The 15,500-nt window shown below is 61.8% G+C and overlaps 1 protein-coding gene and 1 long non-coding RNA gene across 9 annotated transcripts; one reads left to right on the forward strand and one right to left on the reverse strand.

Annotated features, from left to right (window-relative positions):
• Positions 1 to 1,826: 1,826 nt before the first annotated feature.
• PPP1R26 (protein phosphatase 1 regulatory subunit 26) lies at positions 1,827 to 9,484 on the reverse strand. Of its 8 annotated transcripts, none has more exons than XM_045042783.1 (5): positions 8,972 to 9,003; positions 8,479 to 8,526; positions 7,974 to 8,094; positions 7,793 to 7,876; positions 1,827 to 7,275 (listed from the first exon to the last, which is right to left on the reverse strand). In XM_045042783.1, exon 5 carries the CDS (start codon positions 5,983 to 5,985, stop codon positions 2,488 to 2,490), a length of 3,498 nt encoding a protein of 1,165 aa, XP_044898718.1. In that variant the 5' UTR covers positions 5,986 to 7,275; positions 7,793 to 7,876; positions 7,974 to 8,094; positions 8,479 to 8,526; positions 8,972 to 9,003; the 3' UTR covers positions 1,827 to 2,487. The 8 variants fall into 8 exon arrangements, with proteins under 8 accessions (XP_044898718.1, XP_019672282.2, XP_023098710.2 ...); XM_019816723.3 differs by lacking the exon at positions 8,972 to 9,003 and having other exon boundaries at positions 1,827 to 6,491; positions 7,139 to 7,275; positions 8,479 to 8,965; XM_023242942.2 differs by lacking the exons at positions 7,793 to 7,876; positions 8,972 to 9,003 and adding an exon at positions 9,352 to 9,460 and having other exon boundaries at positions 1,827 to 6,491.
• A 1,431-nt stretch (positions 9,485 to 10,915) lies between these two features.
• On the forward strand, positions 10,916 to 14,610 carry LOC109494031. Its single transcript, XR_002148602.2, has 2 exons — positions 10,916 to 10,977; positions 14,295 to 14,610. It is a non-coding gene; the product is annotated as an uncharacterized LOC109494031 (long non-coding RNA).
• Positions 14,611 to 15,500: the final 890 nt, after the last annotated feature.

Raw genomic sequence — 15,500 nt, forward strand, 5'->3', positions numbered from 1 at the left:
TCCCGCTCCCGGTCCGCCTTGCCTGGAGCCAACCCGGTGGTGGCTCGCAGGGTAGATGGTGGGTCCCTTAAACAGGCCCTGAAATTAGTTCGGAGGGTGGTGGGGGCAGGGAGCAAGGGGGCAATACTTTTCATCTTTTTATATGAGCAGAGAAGGCACTAGAACTTAAACTTAGGGCCCGATTTCCCGAGGCGACTGTGTCTCAGCTCCAGAAACCTGCCGAGAATTCAGATGTTGAGGCATAAAAGGAGGGAGTGAGCCTTGGCTGTAGGAGACCCTCCCTCCCCTCCCTCCCTCTCTTCCCACTGTGCCCTTTCTTTCCAGAAAGTACCCTGGAGCACCAGATACCACTTAAAGATCAGGCCTCTCTCCTTCTTTGCATTAAATGAATGAACCTTTGGCCCCAGACGCACAGACCCCTCCTTCCCCCCCCTCCCCAAGCGAGGCTTGATTTGGGAACACACGGTCCCCCTGCCCGCAGAGGTGGGTGCACATTCGGCACCCCGTGCGGCAGCTCCCCGGACACTGCTACTCACGGCCGTGGCGTCAGGTCCCGCACACTCACCCCGCCACGGCCTCCTCCCCAGAGATGGTGCAGGGGGAACCTCTGGCCTGGGCCCCAGCGTGTGCCAGAGTTGACCTAGGGCACGGGGTCCCTGGGAGGGACCAGCCCAAGCAGGCTTGTGCCTGGTGTGTGTGAGAACAAGGCGTGTGTGAACAGCGGTGCCCCACGCAGAATGGGGGTCAGTGTCGCAGAGGCCGCGGGAACCCGGGGGCAGGAAGGAGGCATGCGTGAAGGGTGCCGGGCCTGGAGGAGACAGGGAGCAAGCAGCAGGGGCAGGGGGTACTCAGAGCTAAGTGCACAGGAGGGTCCTCTAGTCACCATCCCGTCCCACAAAGGCCACTCTGGGTAAGACGAGCTGCTTAAGTAGATTTACAAGCAGGGCTGGACTCATTTGCATAAAAAAAAACCCCAGTTCCTATATACAAAACGAGCTGATTTTCGTTTCCAAGTGTTAAAACCACTTCTCCAAAATTAAATGTAAAGCACGGATCACACGAACTATTTCTCCCGGGGGGGCACCAAAGCAGGTTAAGAGCCGGCCACGGGGCTGGCGGACGGACCCCTGCAGGTGTTGGGCGGGCCGGAGGGCGGGCTGCAGGCTGAGGGCCCACGGGTGCTCCCTGGCCTATGGGTGCAGAAGGGGCCGTTGCTAAACCCCAGGGTGCACACAGCCTGTAGAAAATTCACTTGCATGTCTGAATACTAAACTCAGCTGCAAAGCAAACCTTGTCCAGGTCCGTCAGCTGAATGCAGCAGTGAGTCGTAAAACTCAGGGCCGCAGACAATCAACGTCGTGACCGCGGAGCGTCCACCCCACGCGACAGCAGCCCCTCCTGTCTCCCCGACAGCCTCTGAGCAGAAGGCACGGAAAGCCCCACTCTCCCCCCCTCCGCAAGGCGCCGTGGCTTGTGGCGCAGCTCAGACCCACCGCGAGGCCCAGGGCCCTGCCCACCCCCACTCGCAACAGCGCAGGCAACGGCCCATCGTGCCTCGGGGAGGCGGGCCCTGGGGAAGCCGCCTGGCGCACCTGCTGAATGCGTGAGTGTGTGAGTGCGTGGAGTGTGAGTGAGTGTGCGGGCACGCCCTGGCGAGGCCCTGGTCCCTGGAGGGTGCTGGGCCTCATCCTGGGCTCTCCAGACGTCTGGGCACCACAACAAGGAAAGCGGCCCCGGCCTCGTGTGTTCCCGAGTGCCGACGGGGAGGAGGGCACTCTCAGGTGACGTCACCTTCCCAGACCGTGACTGACGACGACGACGAGGAATAGTGGCTCCCATACGAAAAGGGCTTTATTGGGCTGTTAGAATCACACAGGAATTGAACGGGGCTGGACGTTAAACAACACAGGCTCGGGTGCCGGTCCGTCCGCCCGCTGGCCGTTGTGCTTTGAAATGTTCTCCCACGGAGGCGGCGACCGCAGCGCTCAGAGGACTCGCCCTGGCCTCGCGGGACCGGCGGCCGTCAGGTCACAAGAGCTGTCCAGTAGCTTCCCGACGGAGGCCTCCGGGGGCGCTTCTGGGACGCTCGGGGCGGGCGTCCACCGCTGCCTTCCCAGGCACGGCCAGACCCTTCCGGCGGCCACACTGGCGGTCAGGGTCACCTGAGCCCTGGCTGTGACGGCCAAGCCAAGTGGCCGCTAATCTAAGCCTCGCACGCAGACCACAGAAAGCGGCAGTTAGGAATGCCCTACAAAACCAAACAACAGCATTTTCCAAAAATACTTTTTACAGCACTTTAAATAATTTACAAAAAGGCTACAAAAACCCTATTTTCCAGGACACATCTGTTAAATAACACCACCGCTCCCGGTGGGCCTACCCGTCTACGGGGCTGCGCAGGGGGCCTTCCCGTTCCGGGCCCAGGCTCGCGAGCAGCGGGCGCACACAGACGTGCTTCCCACAAGGACACAGAGCCAGCACGCGTCCTCAGGGGTGGAGGGCTTTGCCCTTGGCCGCCGGGCCGCCGCCCTCCTCCACGGACGTGTCGCTGAGCTCGCTCGAGTCACTGCCCACGGCCTCCCGGGCCTCGTCCTCTCCACCGACGGCCCTCCGCCTGTACCTCAGGTCCAAACCGTCGTCCTCAGAGCCCGAGTTCCTCCTGGCGTGCAGGGTGCACGCATCCTGTGACTTCCGGCTGGGCCAGCGTCCGCCTTCCTTCTTCGTGAGCAGGCGCGAGCCTCCGGACACGGGGCTGCGGCCAGCCGGCGTGTCTCTGAAGGCCGAGAAGGACGGGCCCTGCAGGGGCAGACTCAGGGGCGGGCTAAAGACTCCCGCCTGCTTCCCCCCCCAGGAGACACTCTTCCCAAAGTGGAATAACTGTGTGGACAGCAGTGAGGAGAAGCCCGCGAAGGGCAGGCCTTTCTTGGGGTCCTGGCCCTCCGGCCCCTGGTCTCTCTGGCCCCCGAGACCCCCTCTCCACACGGCCTCTCTGCCCTCTGGGCTCAGCGCCCATGCGCTCTGCAGCCGACTCTGGTGGGCGAAGTCGGCCCACGGGAGGGCGAGGCCGGTCTGGGGGCCCCCCAGGCCATCCGCTCCCGGCTTGCGAGTCCGCGGGCTCCGGCCCCGTGTGGTCACAGCAAAGGCCGCACCGGGGCTTTCCGTCCGGACGCCAGCTTCGACGTGAGTGGGCGGCGGGCCAAGAGCACGCTCTCTGGCACCCCCGGCCCCTCGCGGGCTCTGATCTCTGTGAGTGCAAACGAGTCTCCGACCGGCAGCCGACCCTCTGGCGGACAGGGCCCCGGCCGTGCTGGTGCGCCTGGCCAGGGCCGCAGGGAGGCAGGCCTGCTCCGCCAGGGGGCCGCTCCTCCCGCCTGGAAGGAAGGCCCTCCCCGCGCCCCCAGGGCCACCCCTGCCCCGCTGGCTCTGTGTGCACACACCGGGCTGCAGGGCCAGGGCGGGAGTGGACACCTTCTGGCACGGCAGCTCGGGCCTGGGCATGCTCCGTGTGCCCGGGGCGGCGGGGCCCCCTCCTAGGGCCTCTGAACCGCTCCCGGACTCCTTGGCCTTTTCCGCCAAAAACCTTCTAATCTCCAGCTCGATGCTGTCATCGCTGTCCACGGAGCTGCTGTCATCGGGCGGGGGCCCGGGGCTGGGGCCTGCACCTTGAAGTTCACAGGCTTCTGCGTCACCGCAGAACGAGTTCCCTTCGGGCGCTTTTCTCCTTGACTGGAGGACCGGGGGCGCGTCCGCGGTCCCCGTGCCGTCTGCCCGCGTTCTCTCCGTTTCCCTGCAGGAGACGCTCAAAGTTGTTCTCACCTGATTCTCTCTGCTGTCTTTTTTGGGTTTGGAGAGGCAACTCTTCGACAGAGGAGGGCTCTTGTCTTTCCATTCCTTCTGGCAGCCCCCGAGTTTATCCACGCACTGGGTCTCGGTGGTGCTGAACCTGACCTTCCTCTTGCACGCGGCCCTGGGGTCCTTCCACCTCCTCCTGAGCCTGCGCCTGGACCGAAGCAGGTCCTTGATGGCGGTGTCCAGGTCCTCGTCGCTGTCCAGCGAGCTGCTCTTGTCCTCCGAGCTCCCCTTCCCCCCGGTGCTCCTCACCGCGGCCGCCTTCCCGTGGCCGGGCCCCACGCCGCCCCTCGCGTCCGGGCCACCGTGCTGCTCGCCCAGCTCCAGCGGCCTGCAGGAGAGGGGCTGGCCCCTGGCCTCGCCCTCCGTCCTGGGGGCCCGGCCGGGCTGCGCGTTCCCGGGGCCGTGGTCTGCGGCCTGGGCCCCCTCCTGCACCATGTCTCTTGTTTTCTTGGGTGTGGACGGCCGCACAGCGTTGCTGCCTCCCCTGCGTTTCCTTCTACAGCTCGGCGACAGGCCCAGCGTTTTGGAGACAGGGACCCCGGGGCCAGGCGACGGCGGTGGGCTCTGTGTGGACTGTGGGCGGCTCTCCGTTGTGGCCAGCCAACCCCCCGACTGAGCCTTCAGAGCCAGGAACGTCCGGATCTCCTGCTCGATGCTGTCATTGCTGTCCACGGAGCTGCTGTCCCCGTCGGAGCGGGCAGGCAGGGCTAGGGGGTAGGAGAGCGGGCTGGCAGGCGGGGGGCTCTCGCCGCCCCCCACGGGGGCTGGCAGGATCGTTTTGGAAATGTCCAGGATCGCTTCCGCGCACATCAGCTCGGCGGATGTTTCTGCCCCGCACGGCGGCCGTTCGGCAAGCTCGTCTTCGGCAGCTCTGGGTTCCCTGGGGGGCCTGGAGGGGGGGTCGGGGGCAGGGCCACCTGGGCGGAGCTCCACGGCCTTCGGGGCCGCCGGCTTCTTCCTGCTTGGTGTTTTCCTGTGGGTTTCGGGCAAGGCACTTTTTGCGGAGTGGCTTGTGCTGCGTGGGGGAGGGTCGGGCCCCCTCCCCTCCGCGAAGGGCGCTCTCTGCGGCGGGTCTCCGCTCGCCTCCTTCCTTTTCTCCAGCTGGTACAGCTGGATGGCCTCCTCGATGCCATCGTCACTGCTGGAGCCGGACGCCTCGGGCACCGGGGCCGTGCTCTTGGGTCGCTTCGCCCTCCTTCCGGGGCCCGCGCTCCTCCTGATGGTACCTTTATTCTGGGCCGCTTCTGCAGGCTCCACATCCGCCTTAGACCTGAGGCCTCGGGGGGGCCGCGTGCTCACCCTCGACAGCCTGGGGGGTTTCCGGAAGACAAACTCCCTGCAGGCTCCGGTCACACCCGGTGCATGGTGTGCCCTGACCGCCAGCTCTTTGCTGGACCTAAACGCCGGTCTGGCCGGATTATCGCCGGGGTCTGGTTTTGCGTCCACGGAAACGTCACCTCTTGGGGTCTCGTGTTGTCTCTTCTCGTTCAGAAACTGCTCTATCTCTGCCTGGATGCTCTGCTCGAAGGAGTCATCGCTGCTAACGCTCGCCGGGGAGGCGGAGCCCTGGTCCCGGCCGCCTCGCACGCGGCCGCCAGGGGCGCCCCCTGAGCTGGGTGCCAGCTTCGGGGGACACGGGGCCGTCGGGGCGCTACTCCGGGGAACCTCTGGTCTGCACCGCCTCCCCCCGTCCGCGGCCCCGGACGGCTGGGCGGCCCCGCCCTTGGCCTTTAGGTACTCCTGGATGGCTTCTTCGATGTCCCGGTCCACGGAATCGTCGCTGTCCGAATCCAGCACCAGGGGGCCGAAGGCTGCAGCTTCCTCCTCCCTGGAGGGGGCAAAATCGGCAGCAAGCCCACAGGCGGCAAACGCGGGGTTGGCGGCCAGCCTGGCGTCCCGGCCTCTCTCTGCCCTCTGGCTTCTCTGCAGGGCAAGCTCATTGCTCATGCCCAGAGCGGCCTCGTGGCTCTGCAGCGTGCTAATGACCATCTGCACTCGGGCACTCACCGAAGCCCTCGCGACGCCCTCGTGCGGCTCTGCGAAGCCCCCGGGAAACCTAAAGCCCCCGGGCGTGCCAAAGGCCTCCCATTTCGACTGGAGAGCAACCACAGGAGGGGCGTTCATGAGAAACATTCTAGCAGGCGGGGAGGGACGTGCGGAAAGGCGACTCTTTATTTCTCTGCCCGTTTCACATCCTGGGAGGAAAGAGGGGGGTCACCGCAACTCTGCTGGCCTACGCGGCCACGGAGAAACGGCACGCCAGGCTGGAGTCCAGAGAGGCGGCTCAGAATCCGGTGCCGGGTGAGCCGGGGGCGCGGGGGGGAGGTCACTCATGCTTCCCGGGCCTCGGTCCGCGCAGCTGCAGGGGGAGGCGCGGAAGGACCCGCCCCCGAGCCATGGGCACCGGGCTCACACCGAGGCCCCCCGCAAGCGTCTCTTCCCCGTCCCGCGTTCCTGCTTCGGCCTTCCGTCTTCTCTGCGCGGGAAGCGAGGTGTTATTTGCCGCAAAAGGCTGTCAACAGGTGCCGACGGGATCAGGTGCGCGTATGCGTCTCCGCAGGTTAAAAAGAATGACTGTGTGAGTGTAAGCTCAGGGTGACTTCGCGGATAGTTTCCTTCTCGATGTGGAAAACAAGCCCCTGAAATAAAAAGTTATGTGCCGTGAGCAATGAAAAAACAAATTCCCCAGGCAGTCTTTAAAGAGCCACAGAGCCTACAGCCTTTTTGTTTAAAAACTGCCAGGCAGTCTCATGGGCTGAAATCATTCTCTGCTAATCGGCAGAGAAGCCGTCCCACACGCTGTCACGCGCCCTTTCTCATCCTGCGTGGTTACTCTGGTTCCCGCATCTCGGACCGAGGGTGGCTGCGTCAGCGGAACCGCTGGGCTGGTCCTGGGAACGGTTCTGAGGACCTGTCTGCAAAGCGCCCTTCCGCTAAAGGTCAGGGACCGCTGCAGAGGGAGATGTGACGGGCACCGTAGAGAGTCGCTTAGAAAATACAAGACACGTCACCTTACTGGTCATTCCTGTTTTTCCGATCCCTGATTTCTGACCCCCCTCCCCCAAATTAGAATGCAAAACATCTGTGATGCAAGACAGCTTTGCAGCATTTACAGCAACAGGGAAACTGAGTTCCGCCCCAGGATAGTGCCGGGCACGGCTGTCACCGCCTTTGAACCCCAGTGGACAGACCGGAACCGGCCTGTGTATCTGCTTTGCTTTTAACATGGACCCTTCTCTACCAGGAGCCTCCGTCCCGACGAGCACATCATCTTGTATTTACACACCACAGTCCTTTCCAAGAAAAGTGTGGCCGGCAACCTAGGCACAGACTTGCCCAAACAGGTGCAACTTAACCAGAGGGCACAAGAGCTTCGGAAGCAAGCCGTTCACGATCACGGATTCGTGTGTCTCCAAAGTGAAGCTATAACGTAAAAGCATTTATTGCAATCACTTGAAATTCTCAAGGCCAAGTTCGGTGGGATAACATAGGAGCCAATGTTTGTAAAGCATTTCAGGGATTAGGTCTTCCCCCCCCCCCCTTCCCGTTCCTTTACCGACTTTTAAAATAGACTTTTGACTGCCACAGGGTAAAGAAAATCAGAAACATCTAATTCAGATGCCGAAACTTCAGCTAGTACAGATTTTTTTTTTTTTACAAAGAGCATTAATTTAAGGGCTTGAAATTGAATTTTGGAAAAACTTAACCCTGAGACCAAAGACAGTTAATCACAGCTAATTCGCAACTATCCTGGGCTACAGATCTGGTTCCAGAGGAAGTATGTGAACCTATCTGCCAGTTCTCAGACCCTGGCATCCCACGGCGGCCCCAAATCTCTCTCGTAACATCACCCTCCCGGAAGGCTCCCGGGGTCACAGACCAGTGGGGACGACAGGGTGGGGAGAGGGCTCTTTCACTGGCTAGGGGAGCCTGTGCCCACCTTGCAGTGGGGGTTATTCCAGCTGCCTCAGCAAAATGACAAGAGATCATGAGATGTTCGAGTCAGCCTCGGGCTGTGAAGAGTCTGTATCAAGAATGTTAACTACTTAAGCCGCAAGACAATTTTTAAAAGCGGGCGCAGCGACGAACCCAAAGGCACTGGGCTGCAGTGATTTCCATACCACGTAGCATAGCTGGGGGAAGGACAGCCACTGGTCTCCCCGTGTTCACAGTGTTCCCGTGGTTGCACGGCTGTAGAGAGCTCAGACTCCCAGTGAGGAGGTTTCTGAACTGTCAAATCACCTAGTGCGAGAATGAGGTAAAAAACTCACAGGGAATCTCCAGCGACAGCTTGCGTATTTAAAACAATCAACTACATAAGATGAATCATTCAGAAAAACTCCCCAAAACTATACTTGGAGAGAACTGTGAGCCGAAGCTTTGTCAAATAGCCACCCTGTACCCCGAGAGCCCCAAACCAGGCCTGGAGGGTGGCCAGTGGGGCCACCCAGCCCTGCACCCCAAAGCCACGTGGTGCCAAAGCTGGAAGCGCGTTTGGGGGGGGGCACCCAGGCATCTCAGTGTGGATGCCAGACCCCAGGGGGGCACGGAGGACAGAACCTGGCTTATCCCCTGAATAGTCTGGCTCCCTGCACCAAATGCCCCCAAGCACATTTCTCGGCTCACCAAAGAGTGGTCCAGCTCCTGTCCTTCCCGCTCAGGTGGCAGCTTCCCCTTGTGGGGGAGGAAGGTGAGGGTCAGGGTACCAGGCCCAGAAGGAGGGCCTGGGGGGGGGGGGGGGCAAGTGGGCGTGGGCCTGCCAGGAGAGGAGGGTCCACAGGGTCGCCACGACCTCTTCTCCCGCGAAGCTGCCGGGCCACCGCCTGTGTCCCGGGGCGCAGCGGCCGAGACCCTCCCAGCGGGCCCGGCCCCGGGGCGCTCGGCCAGGGGAGCGCGGGCACCTCCCGCGGGGCGGGGCCGGCCTCCGCCCAGGTCTGCGCCGGGGATGCGCTGGCGGCCCGAGGCCCCGCCGAGGCCCCGCGACCCTCCCGGAAGCCGCGGCCGGGCGCGGGGCGCGGGGCGCGGGGCGGGGTCGCCTTTCCGCCCGAGGGCCGGGCCCGCGGCCGTGCTCGGGGCGGGGAGCCCGGCCAGGCCGGAAGCGCCCGCCGCGGGGCCTCACCTGCGCGCACCTGGGCCCGCCCGCCGCGCGCCGCCGGCTCCGAGGGCCGCCGGGCCGCCTCGGGGACGCGCTCCCCGACCCAGGCCAGGCGGCAGCCCGGCGCCCGCCCCCCCCTCCCCACCCCCCCAACCCCCCGGCCCGGCCGCGCTCGCCCCGCCCCGGCCTCACCGCCCCCCGGCCCGCCGCCCGCGCGCCCGCGCGCGCGCGCGCGTCCCGGGGAGCGAGGGAGGAGAGGGGAGGGGAGGGAAGGGGAGGGGAGGGGACTGGAGGGCAGGGCGGGGGAGGCGGCGTGCCCGCGCGGGGCCGGGGGGCGGGCGCGCCGGGGGCGGGGCGGGGCGGGGCGGGCGCGGGCGGCGGCAGCGCCCCCTCCCCGGACCTACCGGCGGCCGCGCTCCGGAAGCCGTGCCCGGTGGCTGGGCATCATGGGAATGGCACGGCCGAGTTCCGGGGGAGGCGCGCGGCCCGCCGGACCCCCGCCCGCTAGCGCGCGCCCACCTGCCGGCCGGCTGCGGGGCGCCCCCACCCCCACTCCCGCGCCCCCCCCGCCCGGCGTCCGGCCGCGCCGCCCGCGCCCCGCCCCGCGCGCCCAGGCTCGCTCCGGCCCGGGGCGCCCCCCGCGCCGGGGAATTCGGGGTGGCTGACGTGTGACCCCCCCCCACGCCCGCCCTGCCGGAGGCGGGGCCGGCGCTGAGGGCCGCCCTGTCCCCGGGGTGCCGGCGCGGGGGGCGCGCGCTCCGTAAACGCTGGAAGGTTGGCAGCCGAAGGGGCGGGCCGGAGGCCGGCGCTCGCTGGCTTCTCCGTCCTGACGTCGGTGCCGTGGTGACCGGCTGCAGCGTTGCTAGAAGTTCCTCCACGAGCGTCCATCGTGTCCCTGGCGCCTGGTCCGCGGCGCGGTCCTCGTCGTCTTCCCGCGCGCGACGGTTGAGCCCGACGTCCGGCCGCCCGGCCCCAGGGCCCCCCAGGCTGCCTGCTCCGCGGCCGGCTTCCTCTCCGGGAAAGCTGCCCAGGCCGCCAGCTGCCTGTGCCCTTAGTTTGGGCCCTGGCCTCCTCGCAGTGCGCGCTTACTCCTTCCCCCCAGCTAACAGATCAGGAGCCCCAGGAGGCCGAGGAGAGGCAAACAGGAGTCCACCAGGCACGCGTGGCTCAGTCACTCAGGTCTGGGCGCCTGGGAGTGTGGGCCCTGGGCCTGGCCTCCCGGGTTGGGGTTCTGTGGGGTGGGGTGGGGTGGGGGGTGGAGTGGACACCAGCTGCCCCGTTCCTCCTGCGCGCTCACACACACACACACACACACACACACACGCACACACACACGGGGTAAAAGGTGTCCCTGGTGGCCTGTTGGGGGAGGGGAGGGGAGCCAGCCCCAAGAGCCCCACAGTTAAGTCAAGTTCTGTTTCTGCACTCTGCACGGGCCATGGGACCTTGTACCCCTGCGGTTTGGGCTGATGTTTGAGTCCTTGCTCAAGGCCATTGGTGTTCCAGGTGCTGCTCAGGTGAGGCCGGGGAGGGGGGCGGGTGGAGCCCCAGGAAGGGAAGGAAGACACAGTTGCCATCTGTGTGCAGGTCCCCCCTGGGGCACTCCTTGCCTCTGGGGTGAACTGGGGATCCTTTTCTGTCTAGTAAGTTCCAGGGGGTTGACGGGAAGAAGGGGGGGGGCATTTCTAGTCTTTCCAGTCTGGGGAATTTGGGGAACAAGTGTCAAGAAACCCATTAAAACATTGTTTAATGCTTTGGTGAGTTGTTTTAATAAGCTTTTTTCTTTTTCTTTTTAAAAAAATTTTTTTAACGTTTATTCATTTCTGAGAGACAGAGACAGAGCATGAGCGGGAGAGGGGCAGAGAGAGAAGGAGACACAGAATCGGAAGCAGGCTCCAAGCTCCGAGCTGTCAGCACAGAGCCCGACGCGGGGCTCCAACTCACGAACTGTGAGATCATGACCTGAGCCGAAGTCGGATGCTCAACCGAGTCACCCAGGCACCCCAAGAATGTGTATTTTAAATTTGAAGGTATAGAATCAAATATACATTATTAAGTCACACTTTTTCTTTTCTAAGTTTATTTTTTTTAGTAATGTCTACACCCGACATGGGGCTCGAACCCACGACCCCTTGATCAAGAGACACATGCTCCCCCGACTGAGCCACCCAGGCGCCCCTCTTCACGGTTTTTAAATATGTGCCGTGATGAACATCTTTGGTGACAGAGTGGTCCCCCACCCCTTATCCGTGAGGAGTCTGTTCAGAGACCCGGTGGATGCCTGAAACCAGGGGTGGTACTGATCCCTACACAGACTGTGTTTTCTCTTATACGAACATACCTGTGACCAATTTAGCTTAAGAACTAGGCGCAAAAAGAGAGTAACAATAATAACTAATGATAAGCTAGAGCCGTGGTAGCAATATCCTGGAGTGAAGTCACGGGGCTGTGGTGTCCGTCAAAGTATCTTCCTGCCCTGTGCTCACCCTTCTTGTGATGTCAGAGGGTTGGATGAAGGAGGCGAGTGGCCCAGGCATGTGGTGTAGCGGGAGGCTGCCGGTGACCTGAGGACCCGTCAGAAGGAGGGTCATCTGCTCCTGGACCTTGGCGACCGCGGGGTAGCTGAGCTGGGGGGGCTGCTGTGTAGGAAGTGGCCTGAGTATCTACTCGGGGTGCTTTCCTAGAACAGACGCCGCTGGGCTGGGACAAAAACTACCTCGCATTTTGGCCGGATGCGTTCCAGAGGCATTGGCGATGCCGTGTCTGCCACGGGGGGGGGGGGGGGGGGGGGGGGGGGGGGGGGGGGGGCAAATGGCCCTCTGTCTCCTGCTGGCCGCTGGCCACCCTGCCCATTCCGTTTCCTCTCGGGCAGGCTTGGGGAACAGGCCTTTTGTTGCTTTCATTTTGATTTCTTTGCTGGCGACGCTGAGCATCTTTTGACGCTGTTATTGGCCGTGTAGAATGTTGCCTGTGTGTGCTCTTGCACATTTTTGTTTTGTTTGGGCTGTGTGTCTCTTTCTTCTTCTAGAGCTCTTTTACAATAAGGGTTTCAGCCCGTGTCTACCCTGTGCTAGTGTGCATCACATCGGTTTTTCAGTTTGTCTTTTTACCTTTGGAATTCACTTTTTGTTTGTGATGCACAGATTTTTAAATGTGTGTGCAGCCAAATCTATCACTTCCTGACTGGGTTCTGCCCTTGGGATGAGGCCTAGGGTAGCTCTTACCAGGGTAAGATTTCCTAGGGGTTCACCAGTTTAATAGCTACATTTCAAAATAAGAGAACTGTTTACGACATGGGGAGGGGGGCGTGAGTCAAGGCCTTCTGTGGAAACGAGAGGCTGAAGCGTATATTGGGGAAGAAGCGGCCTCTTGAAAGGGAAAGTACTTTCTGCACTTCTGTCCAAAGGCATGACCTTCAGAAACATGGATCCGCACACATATGCACACACACAGAGGCATGCACACAGGCACACATACGTGCACACACATGTATGTACACACACATGCACACGAGACATGCCCACACATGCACATGAGGCATGCACACAGACATGTACACGAGGCATGCACATGCACACACATGCACACGAGACATGCACACACACATGTACACGAGGCATGCACATGCACACACATGCACATGAGGCATGCACACGCACAGACATGCACACGAGGTAGGCACATGCATACACATGCACACGAGGCACACACACACATGCACACAAGGCATGCACACGCACACACATGCACACGAGGCATGCACACACATGCACATGAGGCATGCACAGACACGTACACGAGGCATGCACACACACACATACACAAGGCATGCACACGCACACACACATGCACACAAGGTATGCACACGCACACACATGCACACAAGGTATGCACACACACACACATGCACACAAGGCATGCACACACACATGCACATGAGGCATGCACACACATGCACACGAGGCACGCACACACACATGCGCATGAGGCACGCACATGCACACACACATGCACACGAGGCACGGACACGCACACACATGTACATAAGGCATGCACATGCACGCACACATGCACACAAGGCATGCACACATGCACATACATGCATGCTCACACACGTGCACACACACGCACAAACATGCATGCACACACACTTGTTCTTAACTTTGGGAAGCTTAACCTCTTGCAAATCATCAGGTCTCCATGGGAGGAATGAGAAGAGAGACGTCTGTGTTTACCAGAACTCTCCTGTCGTGAGAGGTGTGGGCTTCGGTATTGGGGACTCAAGTTACCCCTCTAGACAGGCTCCTGACTGTGCAGGTTTGGGTCCCCCAGTATCAGCCCACGGGCTGCCTCCCCAGTGTTCTTGCAATAGCAGGTCCCCCCCCTCCATTGTTCCCCCAGGGGAGGAGGGGCCGCTGACAGCTCCACTCAGCCCTGGCCCAGCGCTTCTGGAAGGACAGTCAGTAGCTGTGCTCTCCTCTAGGTGGGCCACGGTGGGAACGGGGACAGCGGTGGCGGGGCGTCTGGTCAGGCCCTGGGGCCCACGCGCGTCACCACTCTCCTCTGGTCCTCCGTTTGCCCTTCTGTGAAGGGAGCAGAGAATCTCTAGGAAACTTCTTGTTACTCTCCATACACCTCCAGGGAGATGGCTGGGGACCCCGGAGACCAAGGTCAGTGCTGGTAGAGAAGCCGGGGTCCTTTATTCATAGCTGTTTTCCTTTCAAGAGTTGACGATGGTCTCATAAAGGAACTCATGTGGAAGGAGGCAACCCCCCTCCGCCCCAACTCAAGGACATTTGACAGTCCCCGGAGGCCCTGGGGATGCAGGCGTAGACCCAGGTGGTGGGCCTGAGTGCTGCTGTGTCCCTGCCCTGCGTGAAACAGAAAATGCGTCGGCCCCACTTTGACACTCTGGCCTGAGGTCAGGCTCACATGGTTCCTACAGGCGGGTCTCTACAAAGACCATTCTTGGCTCATCAAAGCAAAAGAGCCTCGAGGACCAGCAGCAGGGTCACTGGGAGGGAAGGAGGTCTGCCCTTGCGCCCCCCAGAGTGGGTCAAGGTGTGTCCGCCTCCTGGTGACAGACTCATACGCTTGGGCTGCGGCGGCTTGGATTATTCCTGCCAAGTTCGTCCACGTTCGTTTCATCTTTAAGTCGTGAGCAAATTTGCTCTCACGCGTGCAGAACTTAGGACATTTAACGCAGGGGGCGAATGCTCACGTCCGCAGGTGAGGCTGTACGCGCTCCACCCAGAGCCCGCCTGGTCCCGTCTTTGGAAATTCTGTTTCTTCCAAACAACCGTAAAAGTCTTTTACCTAAGAAATGGCTTTTGGTGGCTTCTTTCAGTTTTATCGCTTGGGCGTCAGGTGCTTAGGATGGTCCGGGCGTGAATTTTACCCCGTTTGCTAATCACCATCGCAGAGGCCAGCACGACTCTAAGACCGCCTATTTATACGGTGACGGCCTAAGTGAGGGCACAAGGTAAGCCTCCCGGGACGCAATTATTCCACAGGACCCGGTGTGCATTCTAAGTGGGAAACGAGGACACGTCACCTCCGATTCATTCAAGGCAGAGCAGGATAGTTTCCAATTCTGGATTCGAGAGAAAAATGATGTTCTCGCTCTGGTTCTTGGCAGAAAATAAAGTGGATGAAGACCTTGACCGGGCGGTGTTGGGGGGTTTTCTCCTGTCCTGTCCTCAGAGGGCCCGCTGGCACCGGGGGGGCTCAGGGCCAGGGTGGGTCCCCCCACTTCCGGGAAGGAAAAACATACTGAGAAAAGGGAAAGGGACAAAGGCCAGTGGCAGGCCGACGCCTCCGACCCGACGAGCCCTGGGACAGGAGAAGGATGTGCGGGGGGCTCCGGGACGGGCTCCCGAGGCCGGGCGGTGGGGCTGTGCTGCGAACGCAGCGGGGATCGGCCCAGTGGAGGCGAAAGGCCCGGCCTCTACACTGATGCACAGAGGCCACTGCTCGTGGGTCACCTCTGGGCAGGGGGTGACCACGGGCCGGAAGTGTCCCTCGGGCTGTGGCTCGGCCCACGGGGGGTCCGGGCAGCATAGGAAATGTCAGATTTAAAATTTATATATTTTGGGGGCACCTGGGTGGCTCAGTCGGGTAAGCATCTGACTTCGGCTCAGGTCACGATCTCACGGTTCATGGGTCTGAGCCCCGCGTCGGGCTCTGTGCTGACAGCTCGGAGCCCGGAGCCTGTTTCAGATTCTGTGTCTCCCTCTCGCTCTGACCGTCCCCTGTTCATGCTCTGTCTCTCTCTGTCTCAGAAATAAATAAACATTAAAAAAAAAAAAATCAAAGTTCCCGAGGCTCGACCCGTGTGTCCTGGGGGGCCGGGCCGGGGCAAGCTTACGCGGCTCAGTGCCTTACCCTCTCCCCCAAAGTGACCCCCGAGGCTGGGTTGATGGACAGCAGTCAGGAGTCCTGCAAGGACATGCCCAGCAGGTGTCGGCTCCCCCTTTGCCCTCAGCTGGGATCTGGAATGAAAACCCGCCCCTCCGTGCTCCGTGCAGGGCCGCGGGGAAGGGGGCATGCGGGC

Source organism: Felis catus, chromosome D4 (genome assembly GCF_018350175.1).
Source record: "Felis catus isolate Fca126 chromosome D4, F.catus_Fca126_mat1.0, whole genome shotgun sequence".
In the NCBI taxonomy this organism is placed as follows: Eukaryota; Metazoa; Chordata; class Mammalia; order Carnivora; family Felidae; genus Felis; species Felis catus.

Excerpts from the sequence above, each read along its gene's own strand:
- PPP1R26 (XM_023242945.2), bottom strand. The coding sequence starts at position 5,985 with ATGTTTCTCATGAACGCCCCTCCTGTGGTTGCTCTCCAGTCGAAATGG.